The sequence below is a fragment of the Capricornis sumatraensis genome, chromosome 20, assembly GCF_032405125.1.
Source record: "Capricornis sumatraensis isolate serow.1 chromosome 20, serow.2, whole genome shotgun sequence".
Classification (NCBI taxonomy): Eukaryota; Metazoa; Chordata; class Mammalia; order Artiodactyla; family Bovidae; genus Capricornis; species Capricornis sumatraensis.
Genome location: NC_091088.1, coordinates 41,166,872 through 41,185,463, shown reverse-complemented (window position 1 = coordinate 41,185,463; position 18,592 = coordinate 41,166,872). Strand labels below are relative to the sequence as shown.

At 36.3% G+C, this 18,592-nt stretch overlaps 1 protein-coding gene across 2 annotated transcripts in view; it reads right to left on the bottom strand.

The window, feature by feature from the left end:
- The window catches only part of NFATC3 (nuclear factor of activated T cells 3), a 92,835-nt gene that overhangs the window by 48,679 nt on the left and 25,564 nt on the right, over positions 1–18,592 (bottom strand). For both annotated transcript variants that reach the window (XM_068992075.1, XM_068992076.1), the window contains exons 2-3: positions 12,699–13,833; positions 10,764–10,926 (exon numbers count right to left, since the gene is read on the bottom strand). In XM_068992075.1, the coding sequence (XP_068848176.1) occupies positions 10,764–10,926; positions 12,699–13,833 (1,298 nt within the window). The remainder of the gene's footprint in view (positions 1–10,763; positions 10,927–12,698; positions 13,834–18,592) is intronic.

Sequence of the window (18,592 nt, the reverse complement as noted above, 5' to 3'; positions counted from 1 at the left end):
AAATATCTATATCAAATGTCACTGCTTCAGCCAGTATTATATAGCTAACACTAAAATAAAGAACAAAGTGGCATGCATTAAATTTTAAGGAATTAGTGAAGACATTTAAAGGCAGAAATTTATTAATCATAATAATATAGTAAATACGGAAGTACATGATAACAAGCAACTAAGGCTCTGTTTAGGAAAGAAAAGACAAAATCATGGAAACCAGCTAAGAGGCTAAAGCACTAAAATCATGTGTACTCAAAATTTAAACAAGGATAGAAGTGAGAACATGAATAGAAAATAGGAATGAAGATGGATTAATGCAATAAATCTTTCTTATGAGACCCTGAAGAGATTTTTATAACTGACTACATATAGAACAATAAAGAGAAGGGAACAAAGAAATTAGAAGTTCTGAGCTTCAGTACGCAGGAGAATGACGGTATCCCTAGCAAATAAAGAAATAAAGAAATCACTTATTTAGGATAGGTTTGGAGAAAGATAAGGTCATGTCTTCAATGTTAGTCATGTTGTAGTCAAGGTAATGGTGAGATATCTAGATGGAAATATGAGGCTATGTAACACATACATTCTTTTAGCCTAGCCATAGCGCTACTGCACGGTAACAAAATTATATACTCTACTGTGCTTTAAAAGGATGACTGAAATGCTTTCTGTTTCTTATTCTGACATGGTGAGTAGAACAATGACATCATGACAACATGAGTATACACTGTGCAAGTTTCAGTACCCACAGCTCCTGAAACACTACTAAGTTTTAACTCTATCACTGATTTGTACTTCCCTGAGCAGCAGTATCAAATGATCAGAGTGCCAGTATACTCTCTATCTTAACTACTCTGCCACTGTTGCACAAAAAATAGCCACAGACGACTGAGGTGCACTACAGGTATTTAATGCAAAGGGGCCAGAAATCCAAATTCCTATCACTTCATGAGATACTCACTGTTCTTCAAATACCTATCAATGCATGAGATAATCATTGTTTTTCAAAGAGCAGAACTAGCCTGTGTTGCACAGAACTTCAGAATGTCCCATCATGTATATATATTTATACAGAAAAGTTTGTGAACTTGGAACTCAACTCCTTAGAATATATAAATATCACCCAAATCACAAGTTTTAACACATAAGAATTTCTCATGAATATAACTGCTATGTAAATTGAAGAAACTTAAGCAAGAGTTGATCATTTCAGAAAATCATGTCATTGTCAGTAATGCCACTCACTTGTGGCATTCAGGCTGCTGATCAACACATCTGCCTTTGTGCCTGCAACACTGTAGTGATGCTGTAGGTACAAATATCTAGCTACTTTATTATGTTTTATACAGTTGTTACCACTTCCTTTATGGCTCAGCTGGCAAAGAATCTGCCTGCAATGTGGGAATCCAGGGTTCGATTCCTGGTTTGGGAAGATACCCTAGAGAAGGGAAAGGCTACCCACTCCAGTATTCTGGCCTGGAGAAGTCCATGGACTGTATAGTCCACGGGGGTGCAAGCTGACCACTGAAGAATTGATGCTTTTGAACTGCAGTGTTGGAGAAGACTCTTGAGAGTCCCTTGAACTGCAAGGAGATCAAACCAGTCAATCCTACAGGAAATCAGTCCTGAATATTCACTGGAAGGACTGATGCTGAAGCTTCAATACTTTGGCCACCTGATGCGAAGAAATGACTCATTGGTAAAGACCCTGATACTGGGAAAGATTGAAGGCAGGAGGAAAAGGGGACAACAGAGGATGAGATGGTTGGATGGCATCACCAACTCAATGGACATGAGTTTGAGTAGACTCCGGGAGTTGGTGATGGACAGGGAGGCCTGGCATGCTGCAGTCCATGGGGTTGCAGAGTCAGACACAACTGAGAGATTGAACAGTTGTTACCAAGCCTTTTCATTTTGAAACATAACTTTCTGCTATAATTTAGTTTTCTAAATTTATTTCTTCAATATTAAAGCATTATATTGATATTTTCTAAAATTATATTATGTAGGCTGATTATTATATCTTTGCATTTCCATTTCAGATAAATAAAGTAGCATTATAAAATATTTGTTTAAAATTTTGAGAGTGAGGTTGGGTCTGATAAGAGTTGAGAACCACTGGTCTAGAATATTTGCAAGTCAAGAGGCACAAAGGTATTTTATCTTGGACCAGTTTGCCTAAAAGCAAATCCTCCAGTCTCCTGTCTAGGGAACATAAACCTTTAGAAGTCAAGAGGAGTTAGAAGTCTCTCTATTCAAGACACAGACTTTCATCATGCCTCCTCTTTCAGCCCCATACCACTTTCTGTATAAAACCCCAAACCCTGCCTTCAGTTATTCTAGAACCTAGAACTTCTATTTCACGCTCTCTAAAGAATAAATTTCCAAAATTCTCCCAAGGTAAGCCAGTGGTTATTGCTTGGTTATATACCACATAAGAAAGGAAAAACTGTGACGTTTGCTTGTTTTGTAAATCTTCAACCAATTCTTCTGTTTTCAGCCTCACCTCACACTCCACTTTCAGAGATATCAGTGCTTCAACCCCTTGAGCCTTCCCAAAGTTCTTTAGTGTAAAATGATTTCTGGTTCTTATGTAAAATGATTTCTCCAACCAACAAGCTTAAGCTTTAACTGCTTAATGTCTAATGAAGGTAAATACATGTGTTTAATCCAGTATATTGAACTAGAAATTGCAGTTTCCTATAAATACTTAAATATTGTGTATTTAAGAAATCTATTAATAGTAGCTGTGATATCTTTTTACATCTTGGTATGAACAAGTTAATAAATTTTAAAGTTTTAAATGAATGGAAAATATTCCATAAAATGATAAAATGTCAGTATGATTACAGTAGGAAAAAAAGCCTAAATAAATCACTAACTAAAGAAGAAATAGTAAAAATGAGGGCATAGATGTACGTATGCACACAAATAAAGTTCGATCATTTTTCCCTTTTGGTTTGTATGGAGGCAGATGGGTTAAGTGACGATGCAGAAACAGATTCTTTCACATTTTGACCCAGAGGTGAAAAAATAAAGATAGAGCGTGGAGATACACTTTAACTAAATTAGTTCATTTAATTCTAAACCTCCCATGGAATTTTTGCCATTTTCTTTATAGATGAAGAATCTGAAGCTAAGAAAGGTTAAGGAACTACCCCCAAATTCATGGTTAACCATCCTCTCTGCTATACTTACTGCTTTTTTATGTTTAATCCTACATTGAACAAATTACTCTATGGAACCAAGTGTTCACATAGTGGAAGAAAAAGTAACAACTTTACCACTTGCCCCAAAGTACTGTGAAGAGGACAGCATCCATTTTGTCATCTCCAGAGCCTAGTATAGCACCTAGCATGTTACAGGCATCTAATCATTGCTGAATGAATGTATTTTGGAATGAGAGAGTACACTTTGGTGGAACAAAATGACACCAGGTTAGTCAACAAAATTATTTAAATAAGAATTACAGCCACTAAAGTGATTACTTTAAATGAAGTAGTAAAATCTAAAATAGAAAATATAAATTAAAAATTTTATTACTAACTATAAAGTTACCCAAATATCACATAACATACCAGTAAGTACTATTCAACATATTCCAAAGTATGCCAGTCGTATTAGATGACTCATATTAATACCAGTTTGGCAAAGACATAAGCCACCTGTCCTTTATATTTGATAGTAAAATGAGCCAGTGATGGAGGAAGGTAATCAGGCATATAAAATTTCAAAGGGAACATATTTCATAATACATAGTTCAGCCAACATCTGCTCCAAGCATATATACTACAGCATAGGAAAAACAGGGCATCTTGTTTGCATTTTAAGGATTTTAAAAGAACATCAAATTAATTAGACTATTATCTGATCCCATCCCATTTGTTACAGGAAACAAATTATTGTTACTGTTAACACTACTCTAAAATCTTTCTTTTAGTATCAGGACACTTCTCTTCAGATCACCTTCTGGGCTGTAGAAGAAAGTAAGCTGTCTGTTATGATTCTGTACGTTTCCATAGCAAAAGTCTGTGTGTGCTTAATTTAACTAAAGCTGGAGGGTTAAAGCCTGAAGGTCACTACAGGACAGACTAGAGCAGCTTCAAAAAGGGGAGTTCTATTATCAGTTCTGCTACATTACTTGGAGGGAGGGGATCTGAATATATTAATATTAGAAACATGATATACAATGTAGAGATGCTAAAAATTCAAAACTTCCATAATATCGACTGCTTAAAACTGTAAATGTGCATATACCAATATCATATAAAAAGTCATTACCTGGAAACGAATCTTAGTATCTAAGATGAGTACAAAGTCTAGTTATGGAAAAAAATACTATAATCTCCATCTTAAATTTCAGTAACATTTAGGATAAGACTCAAAATATTTACTCCTTTATAAAATTTATCACTGTATAACAAAGTATGTGTCTAGTTTTAAGCAATTTTATCCCATATGTAGATTCAAGTAACCACTGTAACAGTCAGGATCCAGAACTCCTCATTACCACAAAGGAACGCTCTTGTGCTACCCCTTTATATTCATAATCTTCAACCAGTTCCTGTTCCCTGGCAACCACTAATCTAGTCTCCATTTCTACTAACAGTGTCTCCATTTCTACTAACAGTGTCACATATACAAATGGAATCACAATATTGTAACCATTTGAGACTGCAGCCTGGCTTGCTGCAGTCCATGGAGTTGCAGAAAGTCAGACACAAATAAGTGACTAAACAACAACAAATACTTACTGAGCATTTATTATGTTCTTTACATGCAACATTTCATTTGATCCCCCTTAACTCTTAACTAGGTGTATTATTATCCTCATTTTAAGAAAAAGGAACCGGAGGTAAGGTTCCATCCATAATTAACCTCTATCACATCACAGATTAATCTTATCTACAGAAAGTGTCAGGCGCTCAGTCATGTCCGATTCTTTGTAACCCTATAGACTGTAGCCTGCCAGGCTTCTCTGTCCATGGGATTCTCCAGGCAAGAATACTGGAGTGGAAAGCCATTCCCTTCTCCAGGGGATCTTCCCTACCCAGGGATTGAACCCAGGTCTCCCACACTGCAGGCAGATTCTTTACCATCTGAACCACTAGGGAAGCCCCTTCTCTACAGAAAACTAACAATTCTACCCAAAAAAACAAAAACTGCTGTAGATAATAAATGAATTCAACAAAGTAGCAGCACATAAAGTCAACACATGAAAGTCAGCTGCATTTCTATACACAATGAACAACCTGAAAAGGAAATTACAAAAACAATTCCACTTACAATAGCACCAAAAAGAATAAAATACCCAGGAATTAACACAATGAAAACTATAAAACATTGCTGAAAAAAATTAAAGACATGAGTAAATAGAAAAAAATTCTATGCTCAAGAACTGGAACAATACTACCTAAAGTAATCGACAGATTCAATGCAAGCTGCATAAAAATCTCAAAGTTATTTTTACAGAAATAGAAAAATCCATCCCAGAAGTCATATGGAACTTCAAGGGACCCTGAATAGCCAAAACAATTTTCAAAAACAAAGAACAAAGGTGAATACACCCATTCTTAGATTTCAAAACTTACTATAAAGCTACTGTAATCAAAACACTGTGGTGCATGTAAGGATTAAAGATTTTAAAATCAAAAAAAAAAAAAATTAAAAATTAAAAAAAAAAACAAACACTGCGGGACTAGCAGAAAGACAGACATCAAGACCAATGGGATAGAATAGAGAGCCTAGAAATAATCTCTTGCACATATGGTCAAATGATTTTTTTTCAGTTTTGTTTTTGGCCATGCCACACAGCTTGCAGGATCTTATTTTCTCCAAACAAGGACTGAACCTGGGCCCCAGCAGTGAAAGAGCTGAGCCTTAACCACTGGATCACTAGGTTTTAACATTCAATGAGGAAAGAACTCTTTTCAACAAATAATGCTGAGAAAACTAGGTACCTACATGCAAAAGAATATAGATGGATCCACACCTAACACCATATACAACAATTAACTCAAATTGAGAAAAGACCTAAATATTGTATGAATTAAACTATAAAATTCTTAGGGAATCTTTTTTCTTTCTTGGCTGCTGTCACATGGATTCTGGGATCTTAGCTCCCTGGCCAGGAATTGAACCTGGGGCCCTGGCAATGGAAATACTAAGTCCTAGCCACTAGACTGCCAGGGAATCGCCCCTTCCCTTATTTGGGGGTAGGAAATTCATATAAACACGTGTAAATAATTTTTCTTCTGGTAAGAGAAGTCAATTTCTTGACTTTCTATGATGACCTACAAAGTTCTATGATGACCTATAAGACCTTCTAGAACTAACACCAAAAAGAGATGTCATTTTCATCACAGGAGACTGGGTGGCAAAAGTAGGAAGTCAAGAGATATCTGGAGTAACAGGCAAGTTTGGCCTTGGAGTACAAAATGAAACAGGGCAAAGGCTAACAGAGTTTTGCCAAGAGAACACACTAGTCATAGCAAACATCCTCTTGCAACAACACAAGAGATGACTCTACACATGGACATCACCAGATGGTCAATACCGAAATCAGAGTGAATATATTCCTTGCAGCGGAAGATGGAGAAGCTCTATACAGACATGAAAAACAAGACCGGGAACTGACAGTGGCTCACATCATCAACTCTTTATTGTAAAATTCAGACTTAAACTGAAGAAAGTAGGGAAAACCATCAGACCATTCAGGTATGACCTAAATCAAATCCCTTACAATTATACAGCAGAAGTGACAAATAGACTCAAGGGATTAAATCTGATAAACAGAGGGCTTGAAGAACTATGGATGGAGGTTCATGACACTGTATAGGAGGCTGTGATCAAAACCATCCCCAAGAAAAAGAAATGCAAAAAGGCAAAATGGTTGTCTGCAGAGAATTTTCAAATAGCTGAGAAGTGAAAGGCAAAGGCGAAAAGGAAAAATATACCCATCTGAATGCAGAGTTCTAAAGTAGAGCAAGAAGAAATAAGAAAGCCCTCCTAAGTGAACAAGGCAAAAAAAAAAAAAAAAAAAGAGGAAAACAATAGAATGGGCAAGACTAGAGATCTCTTTGAGAAAATTAGAGATACCAAGGGAATATTTCATGCAAAGATGGGCACAATAAAAGACAGAAATGGGATGGACCTAACAGAAGCAGAAGATATTAAGAAGAGGTGGTAAGAATATACATTAAGAACTATGCAAAAAAGATCTTAATGACCTAGATATCCATGATGTGATCATTCACCTAGAGCCAGACATTCTGGAATGAGAACTCAAGTGGGCCTTAGGAAGCATCACTACGAACAAAGCTAGTGGAGGTGATGAAATTCCAGTTCAGCTATTTCAAATCCTAATAGATGATGCTGATAATGATGCCTTCAGTATGCCAGCAAATATGGAAAACGCAGCAGTGGCCACAGGACTGGAAAAGCTCAGCTTTCATTCCAATCCCAAAGAAAGGCAATGCCAAAGAATGTTCAAGCTACCACACAATTGCACTTATCTCACACGCTAGCAAAGTATGCTCAAAATTCTCCAAGCCAGACTTCAACAGTATGTGAACCGAGAACTTCCAGATGTTCAAGCTGGATTTAGAAAAGGCAGAGGAACCAGAGATCAAATTGCCAACATCCGCTGGGTCATAGAAAAAGCAAGAGAGTTCCAGAAAAACATCTACTTCTGCTTTACTGACCATGCCAAAGCCTCTGACTGTGTGAATCACAACAAACTGGGGAAAATTCTTCAAGAGATGGGAATACCAGACCACCTGACCTGCCACCTGAGAAATCTGTATGCAGGTCAAGAAGCAACAGTTAGACCTGGACATGGAATAACAGACTGGTTCCAAATTGGGAAAGGAGTACGTCAAAGCTGTATACTGTCACCTTGCTTTTTAACTCATATGCAGAGTACATTGTGCGAAATGTGGGGCAGGATGAAGCACAAGGTGGAATCAAGATTGCTGGGAGAAATGTCAATAACCTCAGATACTGAGATGACACCACCCTTATGGCACAAAACAAAGAGGAACTAAAGGGTCCTTTGATGAAGGTAGAAAAGGAGAGTGAAAAAGCTGGCTTAAAATTCAACATTCAAAGAACAAAGATCATAGTGTCCAGTCCCATCACTTCATGGCAAATAGATAAGGAAATAATGGAGACAGTGACAGACTTTCTTTTCATGGGCTCTAAAATCACTGCAGATGGTGACTGCAGCCATGAAATTAAAAGATGCTTGCTCCTTGGAAGGAAAGCTATGACCATCCTAGACAGCATATTAAAAAGCAAAGGCATTACTCTGCCAACAAAGGTCCACCTAGTCAAAGCTATGGTTTTTCCAGTAGTCATGTATGGATATGAGAGTTGGACTATAAAGAAAGTTGAGAGCCGAAGAACTGATGCTTTTGAACTGTGGTGTTGGAGAAGACTCTTGAGAGTCCCTTGCACTGCAAGGAGATCCAACCAGTCCATCCTAAAGGAGATCAGTCCTGGGTGTTCATTGGAAGGACTGATGCTAAAGCTGAAACTCCAATACTTTGGCCACCTGATGAGAAGAACTGATTTACTGGAAAAGACCTTGATACTGGGAAAAATTGAAGGTAGGAGAAGGGGATGAGAGAGGATGAGATGGTTGGATGGCATCACTGACTTGATGGACATGGGTTTGAACAAGCTCCGGGAGTTGGTGATGGACAGGGAAGCCTAGCGTGCTGCAGTCCATGGGGTCGCAAAGAGTGGGACACAACTGAGTGAGTGAACTGAAGAAAAGTCAAAGACACAGAAATGGGGAATTTCCTGGTGGTCTAGTGGCTAAGACTTAGTGTTTTCACTGCCGGGGCCCTGGTTCAATCCCTAGTCAGCGAACTAAGACTCCGAAAGCTGCGTGGTGTGGCTTAAAAAAAAAAAAAAAGATAAAAGAATGAACCAAAGACTCCTTCTCCTAAATTAAGCTCTCATTTAAGAGTAAACTAAAGTTCTAATAACAAATGGTAAAATTCCTATGTTGAGTTTTCCTGAGCTTTCTTTTTTTTTCAGTTTTATTGAGCTATAATTGGCATACAGTACTGAAATTTTAAGGTACACAGCATAATTGCTTGATTTACATGTATTTTTACATATATTACAAACTTGCTATTATGATAAATTTCATTAATATCCATGACTTCTTATAGTTATATGGGGGTAGGGTGTTTCTCATGATGAGAACTTTAGGATGTACTCTTCTAGCAACTCTCAAACACAGCATACAACAGTGTTAACTACATTCACCATATTGTACATTACATCCCCACTACTAATGTTTTAACTGGCAGTTTGTATCTTTTGACTACCCTCATCCATTCCCCCTCTTCCAACCCCCTGCCTCTGGTAACCATAAATCTGATCTCTTTTTCTGGAACTGACATTTCTTCTTACAAGTCATTTAAAAACCCACCTAAAATGTAAAGGTTTGTTTGTCAAGAACTATAAATCATGTTTAGATAATGAAAATAAATCATAAAATATGGCTAGTATAGGAAATGATCAGCTATAAACTGTATTTGTTCAATTAATTTCTCCACTACAATACACAATGCCATAAGACAAGCACTAAGGGAAAAAAATAAGTAACAACATATTACAACTTAGCCGTTCTGATGTTTGAGTATATAAAAGCAGCAAATAATTTCAAATATGAAAGAATCCAGGAAATAAAAAATCCAAAGCCCTCCTTAAACATTTAAACAGAAAAAAGCACTTTAAAAAGAAATAAGAAAGAATTAGTACTAAACCTGGAATCCAACTATATATAGAACTAAGCTAAGCAATCAATAGGAGTGGTGGGACATGAGGCAGAGAGATGACTACAGATCTGAAAAGAAGATTAATTAATATAAGCAACAAAATTCAGGAGGTAGATGGCAATGCTGGGGGAAGAAGTTTAACAGAGACAATTACTTCATTTTTCAGAGTAGGGAGCAATTTGTAACATTTAAATCTAAGACAAAAATTTAATTTCTCAATAATTTATTTAATTTCTTTCGCCTTAGAAAGACTGTTCAGGATCACTTAAAGTGAAGATCAATATCCAGAATTTAGCAGTTCATATAGTTTTGGTTCATTTTTTCAAATGTTTCATTCAAGTAAAATTAAAGTTAATATTCAACTCTTGAAACTTATGTATGTATTGTATTTTATACAGTCAGATATTATATAATTTTAATAATTTCACTTTAGTTTTATTTTCTAATAAATTAATTTAATTACAAAGATGTTCAATATATAGTCCTATCATTTAAAAAAAATCCATTCATTTTTCTAGTCATCCATCTACTCTTCCACTAAACATACAAACAGAATTATCTGGATTGTTTATTAAATGCCAACGACTACTTATTTCTGACGGATTTAGACTAGGTAATTCATTGCTTCATTCTTTTTACTTTTCTGTATTATTTGGACCTTAAACAAACATGCATTGTACTTATAAATAGTCTTTTCTTTTAGTCAGAAAAACAATTATTTGACCATTATGATCTTTCCCTAGAGTTTTACTAGCTGAAGAGTCAGTCCAGTAAGAATATCTTTTAGCCTAGCCAAAAAAAAAAAAAAAACCCAAAATGCAAAAGTGCAACTGTATCAACAAGGACACAAAATCTCAATGGAAGCTTTTTAGGTTTGAAATTTTTCTCTCTTCAGGCTCAGCAGTACCTGACTGAATGGACCCTACCAATAACAGATATATGGTATCTGCAAAACACACCCCTAAAATCTCTTACCTTCACCACAGGATGTCCCCCACTAGATGCTTTTACTGCTCCTCGGCTACCTTCAGTTTCATAATGGGCTCGGTGATGAGTTTTAGGTTGCACTTCTATTTTCAGTTCACATTGTCCAAAATGAGTTGGTAAAGGCCAGTCTAGTGGAGGTAATGAAGATGTGCTATAAACAAAACACACAAAGACCCATTTCACCATGCTATTATTGCCAGCCAAGCAGTGATTCAAATTATTTCTTTGAAGGCACCAACATTTCTTCCTATGATCTTTGAAGTAAAGTATTTAAAAAATAAAATTCAAACAAAAAGAAAAAAAAACACAAAACTTCACTTAATAAGTTGTAACCTGGATACAGAGGGCGTTTTAGAAATAATTAACCTGATAATAAAATCAATTTTATTTATTTTTGGTTTCTATTTTTTTTTAAAAAGGACAAATTCTGATATTTCATTAAAAATAAAAAATGTCATAAAACTATAACTATTTCTCAACTATGTGTATAACCACAAAAACAATCAAAACAATTTTTAAATAGCTTAAAGGGGACAGGTTCATTTAGATATGTTAACAATGAAAATATGAAATTAGAAAAGAAACAACTTCTAAGTCTATAGGTCAAATATTAATGGACCCAAAACTAGAATGATTTGTATTAAAAAGTAATACCTTCTATTTTAAAAAAATCTTAATAATTGGTGAAATGAGATTTTAGACATCTTTTCTACCTTTGAATGATACCATGCCTAGAGTAAATTTCTAAGTTATTTCATTGCTTCCCTTAATATCCTTGGCTTAGCATTACCAGCTACTCTGAAGCTCAAAGGCAGTAATTTTTATTAGTCTGAAACAAAAAGTCAACTTCATCAACTCTCAGCAAATTTCTGTACTTGTTTAAGCAAATCCCTAAAAAGATTAAGTTAATTTTCAGAAGCAAAGTGATGGGTTCAAAGGAGTTGTCAATACCATAATTCCACATTATAATTTTCTAAATATCTAGATTCAGAAATAAACATTTGTACCAATAACAAAGCAAAAATTTTTTTAAAAAGTAAACAGACCCACATCTGTGTGAAGATTAACACACGATAACTTATATTCCTTAATCAATTATAGATTAGATTGATTCTAAAAATGGCACTGTGATAACTGATAAGCCATTTAGAAAACAGTCATTACAACAGTCTTTAGTCCGTAGCTGGATTCAAGATTCGAAAAATAAATATATATGTACAAATACAAACAGTATATAAGTTACATACATATATTATAAAAATTATACATAAAAATTAGAAATGTGAAAGTTAGATTTTTCCTTTATTTGTAGTTATTTTAGAGTGGGATAGGCTTTCAAATATAACATAAAATCTAAAAGCTGTGAAGGAAAAGACAAATTTGAATATATAAAATTTAAAAATTCCTCTAAACCAACAACAAAAATCACAAACTTACATGAAGTCTAGAGATAAAATAAATTATGGAAAAAAAAACACTTGTCACAAATATAAAAAAGCCAAATTTCACTTGTATATTATTGAGTTCTTAAAAATATAAAAATTCAAAAATATATATATAATATAAACCTTATCCCTAAGTGGACATAATCAGTAATTTATACTATTATCTTTTACAAGAAGCTTTTGTGGATAAGAAAATTCATTCTGAAAAAAGAAAATTCATTCTAGGGCTTCTAATGCAATTTGTTATTATTTACAATTCATTATACACTTTTAAAATGATAACTTTAGCCTATTTAAAGACACTTTTAAGACTAAAAGGAAAATAAATGTGGTCTTTTTTAAGTTGTCTGGAAGAAACTAAAGAACAAAAAGGAGGAGGAAAGATGGTCAAATTATTCTACATAGATAATGTAGTAATTACATGCCACCAATAAACATAAACATGAAAAATGACCATTAGTCATTTCCATCAACTCACCGAAATATAGGGGTGTGACCAGGCTTTGGTTTGCTCCAGGTAAAGGGTGAAGGAACTGAAAGAAATTGGTCACCAGATGAATCTTTCTTTAAAGGATACTGAGATCCAAGGCCATCATCTATTGAAGTTTCCCGCGACGGTGAAAGATTCCCTTGGTCATCTGAACAGAGTTCTAATTTTCCTGGTAGTATGAGAGCTTGATCTTCAGAAGTCTTCCTTGTTTTCAGAGGAATATCAGTTTCTGCACAGTACTGAAATGGAAAAATTGCAGAGCCAAGGCCTGATCCACCCTGGACAGAAGCATTGAGCCAGGTATCTTCTGTTACACTTCCCCTGGGGGAGTGACCAGGAGAAGGAACAGGCGAATGATGCGGTGAAAGGGACCCAGGGTAACAAACCTCAGCACTAGAGTGCCGCCGTTTCCCACAAGGGGAAGTAGGCCTTGATGAGGGTCCTGAGGCTGGCCTGGGGCTCAGCCAATTCTCATCAGTGATACTAGATCTAGGAGAGTGGCAAGGAGATTGCCTAGGTGACAAGGAATGTCCAAGTCCATACTGTTGATGCCAGGACTCTTCTCCAGGGCAGCCTCCTGGAGAGCCACCAGGAGAAGTCAGAGGGGATCCGAGAGTAAATCGGGCAGCAGCTTCATTCAACTCCGAATCCACATCATCATAAATATGTGAAAGAGATTCACAAGAAGACGCATCTGAGAACCAGCTCCTAGAAGAGATGCTACTGGCAGGACTAGGACTAAGGGAAGATTCCCGGTAGGATGGCTCAAGAGGAAGATAGAGATGATCTCTAGAAGGCCTTTCCAAATATTCCCTTTCTGGGTCATTTATGTGTAGGTCATCTTCATGAGCATCAATTTCTTGATGACAGTTAGGAGAGATGGATGTAATTTGAATACTCGGGCACTCAAAGGGTTTGGGACCACTTAATGGGCTGTATTTAGATTCAGGAATTTCACAAGTTCCTTCATAGTTTTTGTGACCTTGGAGCTGAAACGATGGTGACAAAACAGAAGAGTGAGACGGTAATCCATGATGTGGTAAGCAAAGTGGTGAGTTTAAAGTAGATGGAGGTGGATCTACATTAAAGATGTAAATGGATGCACAATCATCTGGCTCAAGATCTATGGGGGTTGGGGGGAGCAAAAAAGAAAAATAATTAACAAAACAAGAAATTAGAAATTTTAGATGTATAAACTACTAGATGAGAACGTAAATAATAATAATCTTGAGAGAAGAGAGTGGAACAAAAAATGTACATCATTAGCTCCACTAAAGAGTGGCATGTCTGTGTGTTTTAATGTATCTGTGGATACATGCAATTATCATTTTTTATGCAATTTTTTCTTTTTATTTCCACATTTTTCTAAAATTGAGAATCTGAAAACAATAAATGCTTTTATAAAAGAAATAATCACATCCATAATTCTAAAAATATCCACAAAACTATATAAGGATACAATCATATAAATTCAGCCTCATCTGGAGTCAGCAGGTTAAAATGAAGTAAATAAAGGATAAAGCAGAGTTTTTGAAAAGTTTTTAATTGCAAGTATACACACTAGTTTATTAATGGAAAGGATCTGTTATTGTTGTTTGGTCGCCAAGTCATGTCTGACTCCTTGTGACCCCCTGGACTGCAACACAGCAGGCTTCCCTGTCTTTCACTATTTTCTGGAGTTTACTCAAATTCATGCCTATTAAATAGGTGATGCTATCTAACCATCTCATCCTCTGCCACCCTCTTCTCCTTTTGCCTACAATTTTTCCCAGCATCAGGGTCTTTTCCAATCAGTCAGCTCTGGGTATCAGGTGGCCAAAGTACCAAAGCTTCAGCTTCACCATCAGCCCCTTCAATGAATATTCAAGGTTGATTTCCTTAAGGACTGACTGGTTTAATCTCCTTACAGACCATGGGACTCTCAAGAGTCTTCTCAAGCACTACAGTTCACAAGCAGCAATTCTTTGGTGCTCAGCCTCTCTTATGGTCCAACTCTCACATCCATACATGACTACTGGCAAAACCAGTAGCTTTGACTATATGGACCTTTGCGGGCAAAGCAATGTCTTCAGTTTTTAATACAATGTCTAGGTTTGTCATAGTTTTCCTTCCAAGGAGCAAGGGTCTTTTAATTTCATGACTGCAGTCACCATCCACAGTGATTTTGGAGCCCAAGAGAATAAAATCTGTCACCGCCTCCACTTTTGCCCTTCTATTCACCATGAAGTGATGGGACTGGATGCCATGATCTCAGTTTTTTGATTGCTGAGTTTTAAGCCAATTTTTTCACCCTCCTCTTTCACCTTCATCAACAGGCTCTTTAGTTCCTCTTTGCTTTCTGCCATTAGAGTGGTATAATCTGCATATCTGAGGTTTTTGACACTTTTCCCAGCATTCCTGATTCCAGCTTGTGATTTATCCAGCCTGGCATTTCGTATCATGTATTTCACATGTAAGTTAAATAAGCAGGGTGATAATATACAGCCTTGACATATTCCTTTCCCAATGTCAAACCAGTCAGCTGTCCCATGTAAGGTTCTAACTGCTGCTCTGTACCCACATACAGGTTTCTCAGGAGACTGGAAAGGTAGTCTGGTGTTTCCATCCCTTCAAGAATATTCCAGTTTGTTGTGATCCACACAGTCAAAGGCTTTCTCATAGTCAATGAAGCAGATGTTTTTATGGAATTTCCTTGCTTTCTCTATGATCTAATGAATGTTGGCAATTTGCAACACTGGAGGGACAGAAGAATCAGTTTCTTCAATCAAGATGTTATTTTTAAATTCAGTGTAATTTAGGGACTTCCCTGGAGGTCCAGGGTTAAAACTCCATACTTCCAATGCAGGGAGTATGGGTTCGATCTCTGGTTGGCTGCATGGTGTGGACAATAAATATAGTTGTTTTTTTTTTTTAATTTAGTGCTATTTAGGATTGAAATGATTCTGTATGAAATATGATGTCTGCAGGCTGCAAAGGACAGAAAACTGAACTCAAAAATAGCTGAAGGGGACGTGATATTTATCATTCAACAATAACACAAAATCCAAAGGTAGAACAGCTCCAGTATTGGTTATTTCTTCAGTTCAACAAGTTTCTTTCCATATTCCCATTTTGCCAGTCCTAACTTTGTTGTATTCACTTTTCAATCATATATGTGTATTTTGCCCTAAAGCCAAAAATAATGTGATCAGTTAAATATTTTTTGAGTAGGTACTATATAGCAGACATGTTATAGACACTGAAAACATATGAGTAAACAAAACAAAGTCCCCATCCTCTTAGAACTTACATTCTAGTAAAATGTCAGATGGCTGTATTTGCTATAAGGAAAAATTAAAAAGAGTAAGGAGAATGGAGTTAAGTAGGAGGGGAAGTTAATTTGGATAGGTTAGGAGATTGACAAAAACAAAAATTTTAAGTATTACTAAGTAGGGAGAAACAGTCTAAAGAAGGAACCTATTTTACAGAGAGTACTGGGATGGCCTTTCCGAGAAGAGAGCACAGGAACCAGCAAGCAAAGAAAAGGGAGGTGGTGGTGGTGGGGAGGCCTGGGTATACAAGCTTCAACACCGGGGCAGCTCCAGCACGATGGGGCAGACAAGAAAACGGTGAGTCAGATAAGACCTTGGCTTCTCTGAGGAAATGAAAGGCCCAACTATGCCAGAGCCAGCTAACAGCTGAAAGGGGAAAACCGAAAGAGGCAAAGCCTGGAAGGATCAGGTAAAGAGCTTAAATATTATTCTAAGGGTGATATAAACCAGCGAAGCTTTACAAAGGCAATGACATGATCTCTACTATATTTGAGGATAATTTCATTCCTAGTTACTACAGTAAACCTAGGATTGACCAGAACAGGAGGGTTTCATTTTTTTGGATCAAGAGTTTAAAATGGCAGATTAAAAATACTCACCTCTGTAGTTGTACAAAAATGGGACTATACTTAATGCTACTAAACTATATACTTATAAACGGATAAGATGGTAGATTTTATGCTATGTATAGTTTACTAAAATTTAAAAAACAAAAATACAAAAAACTGCTGGTACCCTACTTCAAAGCAAGATAGCAGCACCCAACTATACAAAATCACTGAATTCTTTACTACCATACTCTCATAGTTAAAACCCAGTTTTACTTAGAAATGTACTTAATAAAGTAGCAAAAATTATCAATACATTAAACTTGAAGCCTTTGAGTGGGAAAAAAAGGGTGGGTGAATGGGTTCATTCAAATGTAATTACTGTACCAGTGCCATTTTGTGTTGAATAATGCTGAAATTCACACCCTTCACACAAATGAATTGCAGATGAAGAGACATATTTTATATCAGAATGATGTCTTAAAGCACTGTTGAGATTTGCATACAAAATTTCGGGGAGTGCTGTTTTATCTTTCTTCCTAAGTGTCACCAAAGCCCACATTCTGGAAATGATGAGTGGCCACTACAATCTCCCTATGATAAATAGTCCTACATCTAGATTTCCAATTGTATTCTCAGATTCATGGTGCTTCAGAAATTTGACCATCTCAAGACTTATTTACTCCCTTCAGCCACCAGGGGGCCCCAGGCAAGCATGCAGTAATCTGGGCAACACAGGTTGCCTACCAATGTATTTAAATTGTAAAGCAGGCACTGGCAGAATACAGCCCACAGGCCAAACCTGGCCTACCACTTGTTTCTGCACAGGCTACAAGCTAAGAATGGCTTTCAAATGGTTGGAAGAAAATCAAAATAATACTGTTTAATGACACAAAATAATATGAAATTTGAATTCTGGTATCCACAAATAAAGTTTTTTTGGAATATAACCATGCTCATTCATTTATGTACAGCCTATGATTAATCTCACAGAACAACGGTAGAGTCAAGGAGCTGTGAGAGATGTTTCCCACTGTTACTTGGTGCACTAACAAATTGCAGTGACAAACTGGACAGTATTCTGAGTACAATGCATACTGATGTTAACATTGCAACATTTTAAAAAACGTACCAGTGCAAGGACATCCTGGTGGTCCAATGGTTAAGAAACCACCTTTTAATGGAGGGGATACAGGTTTGATCCCTGGTGAGGGAACTGAGATCCCACCTGCTGCAGAGCGACTAAGCATGAATGGGTCACAACTACTGAGCCTGAGCTCTCTGGAGCCCGTGCACCACAACTAGAGAGTCAGTGCCCCACAACGAAAGATCCTGCATGTCATAACTAAGACCCAACACAGCCAAATAAATAAATACTAAAAAAAAAAAATTCAGGTGGGTGGACAGGAAGTAAAAAAGAAACAAAAAACTTGTCAGTGCATAGATATCACTAAAAAAGAGGAAAGACAAGAGTGGACTTCAAATTGAATGCCATGCTTCTAAGACACAATGGAGTGTGGGTTATCTTCTTATCAAATTAGAGGGCAAAGCATTATGTTTATTGTGCAACAACATTATGGCTGTGCTGTAAGAATACCTTATACATCAGCATTACCAGTAACATTCATCACAATACCTCCAACTTACAGGAAAACAAAAGGAAAAACAAATCAGAAAAACACAGAATATCTTATCACAGCAAGATTTCTTCACAAGAAGAAAAGGTTAAAATGAGGCTGTAACCAAAGAAAGTTTCTGAATGGTTCACTTGTCAGGTAGGCAAAGAAAGCCATTTACTAATGGTGAAACTTAAACTGTCTGATTGCTGTGACTGAAGAAATGTCAGAGAAAATAAACTGGTAAAGACCATAAGCAAGAATGACTGAAAGACTGAAAACACTGGTAGCAACAAGAAGCAATTATAAAACAAGGCAAAAAGTTTCAAGGTTTTCCTTGGCTCCTGATGTGTAACCAAATGTTACTGATTCTACTTATTTATTATTTACTTGAAGACTCAATGCAG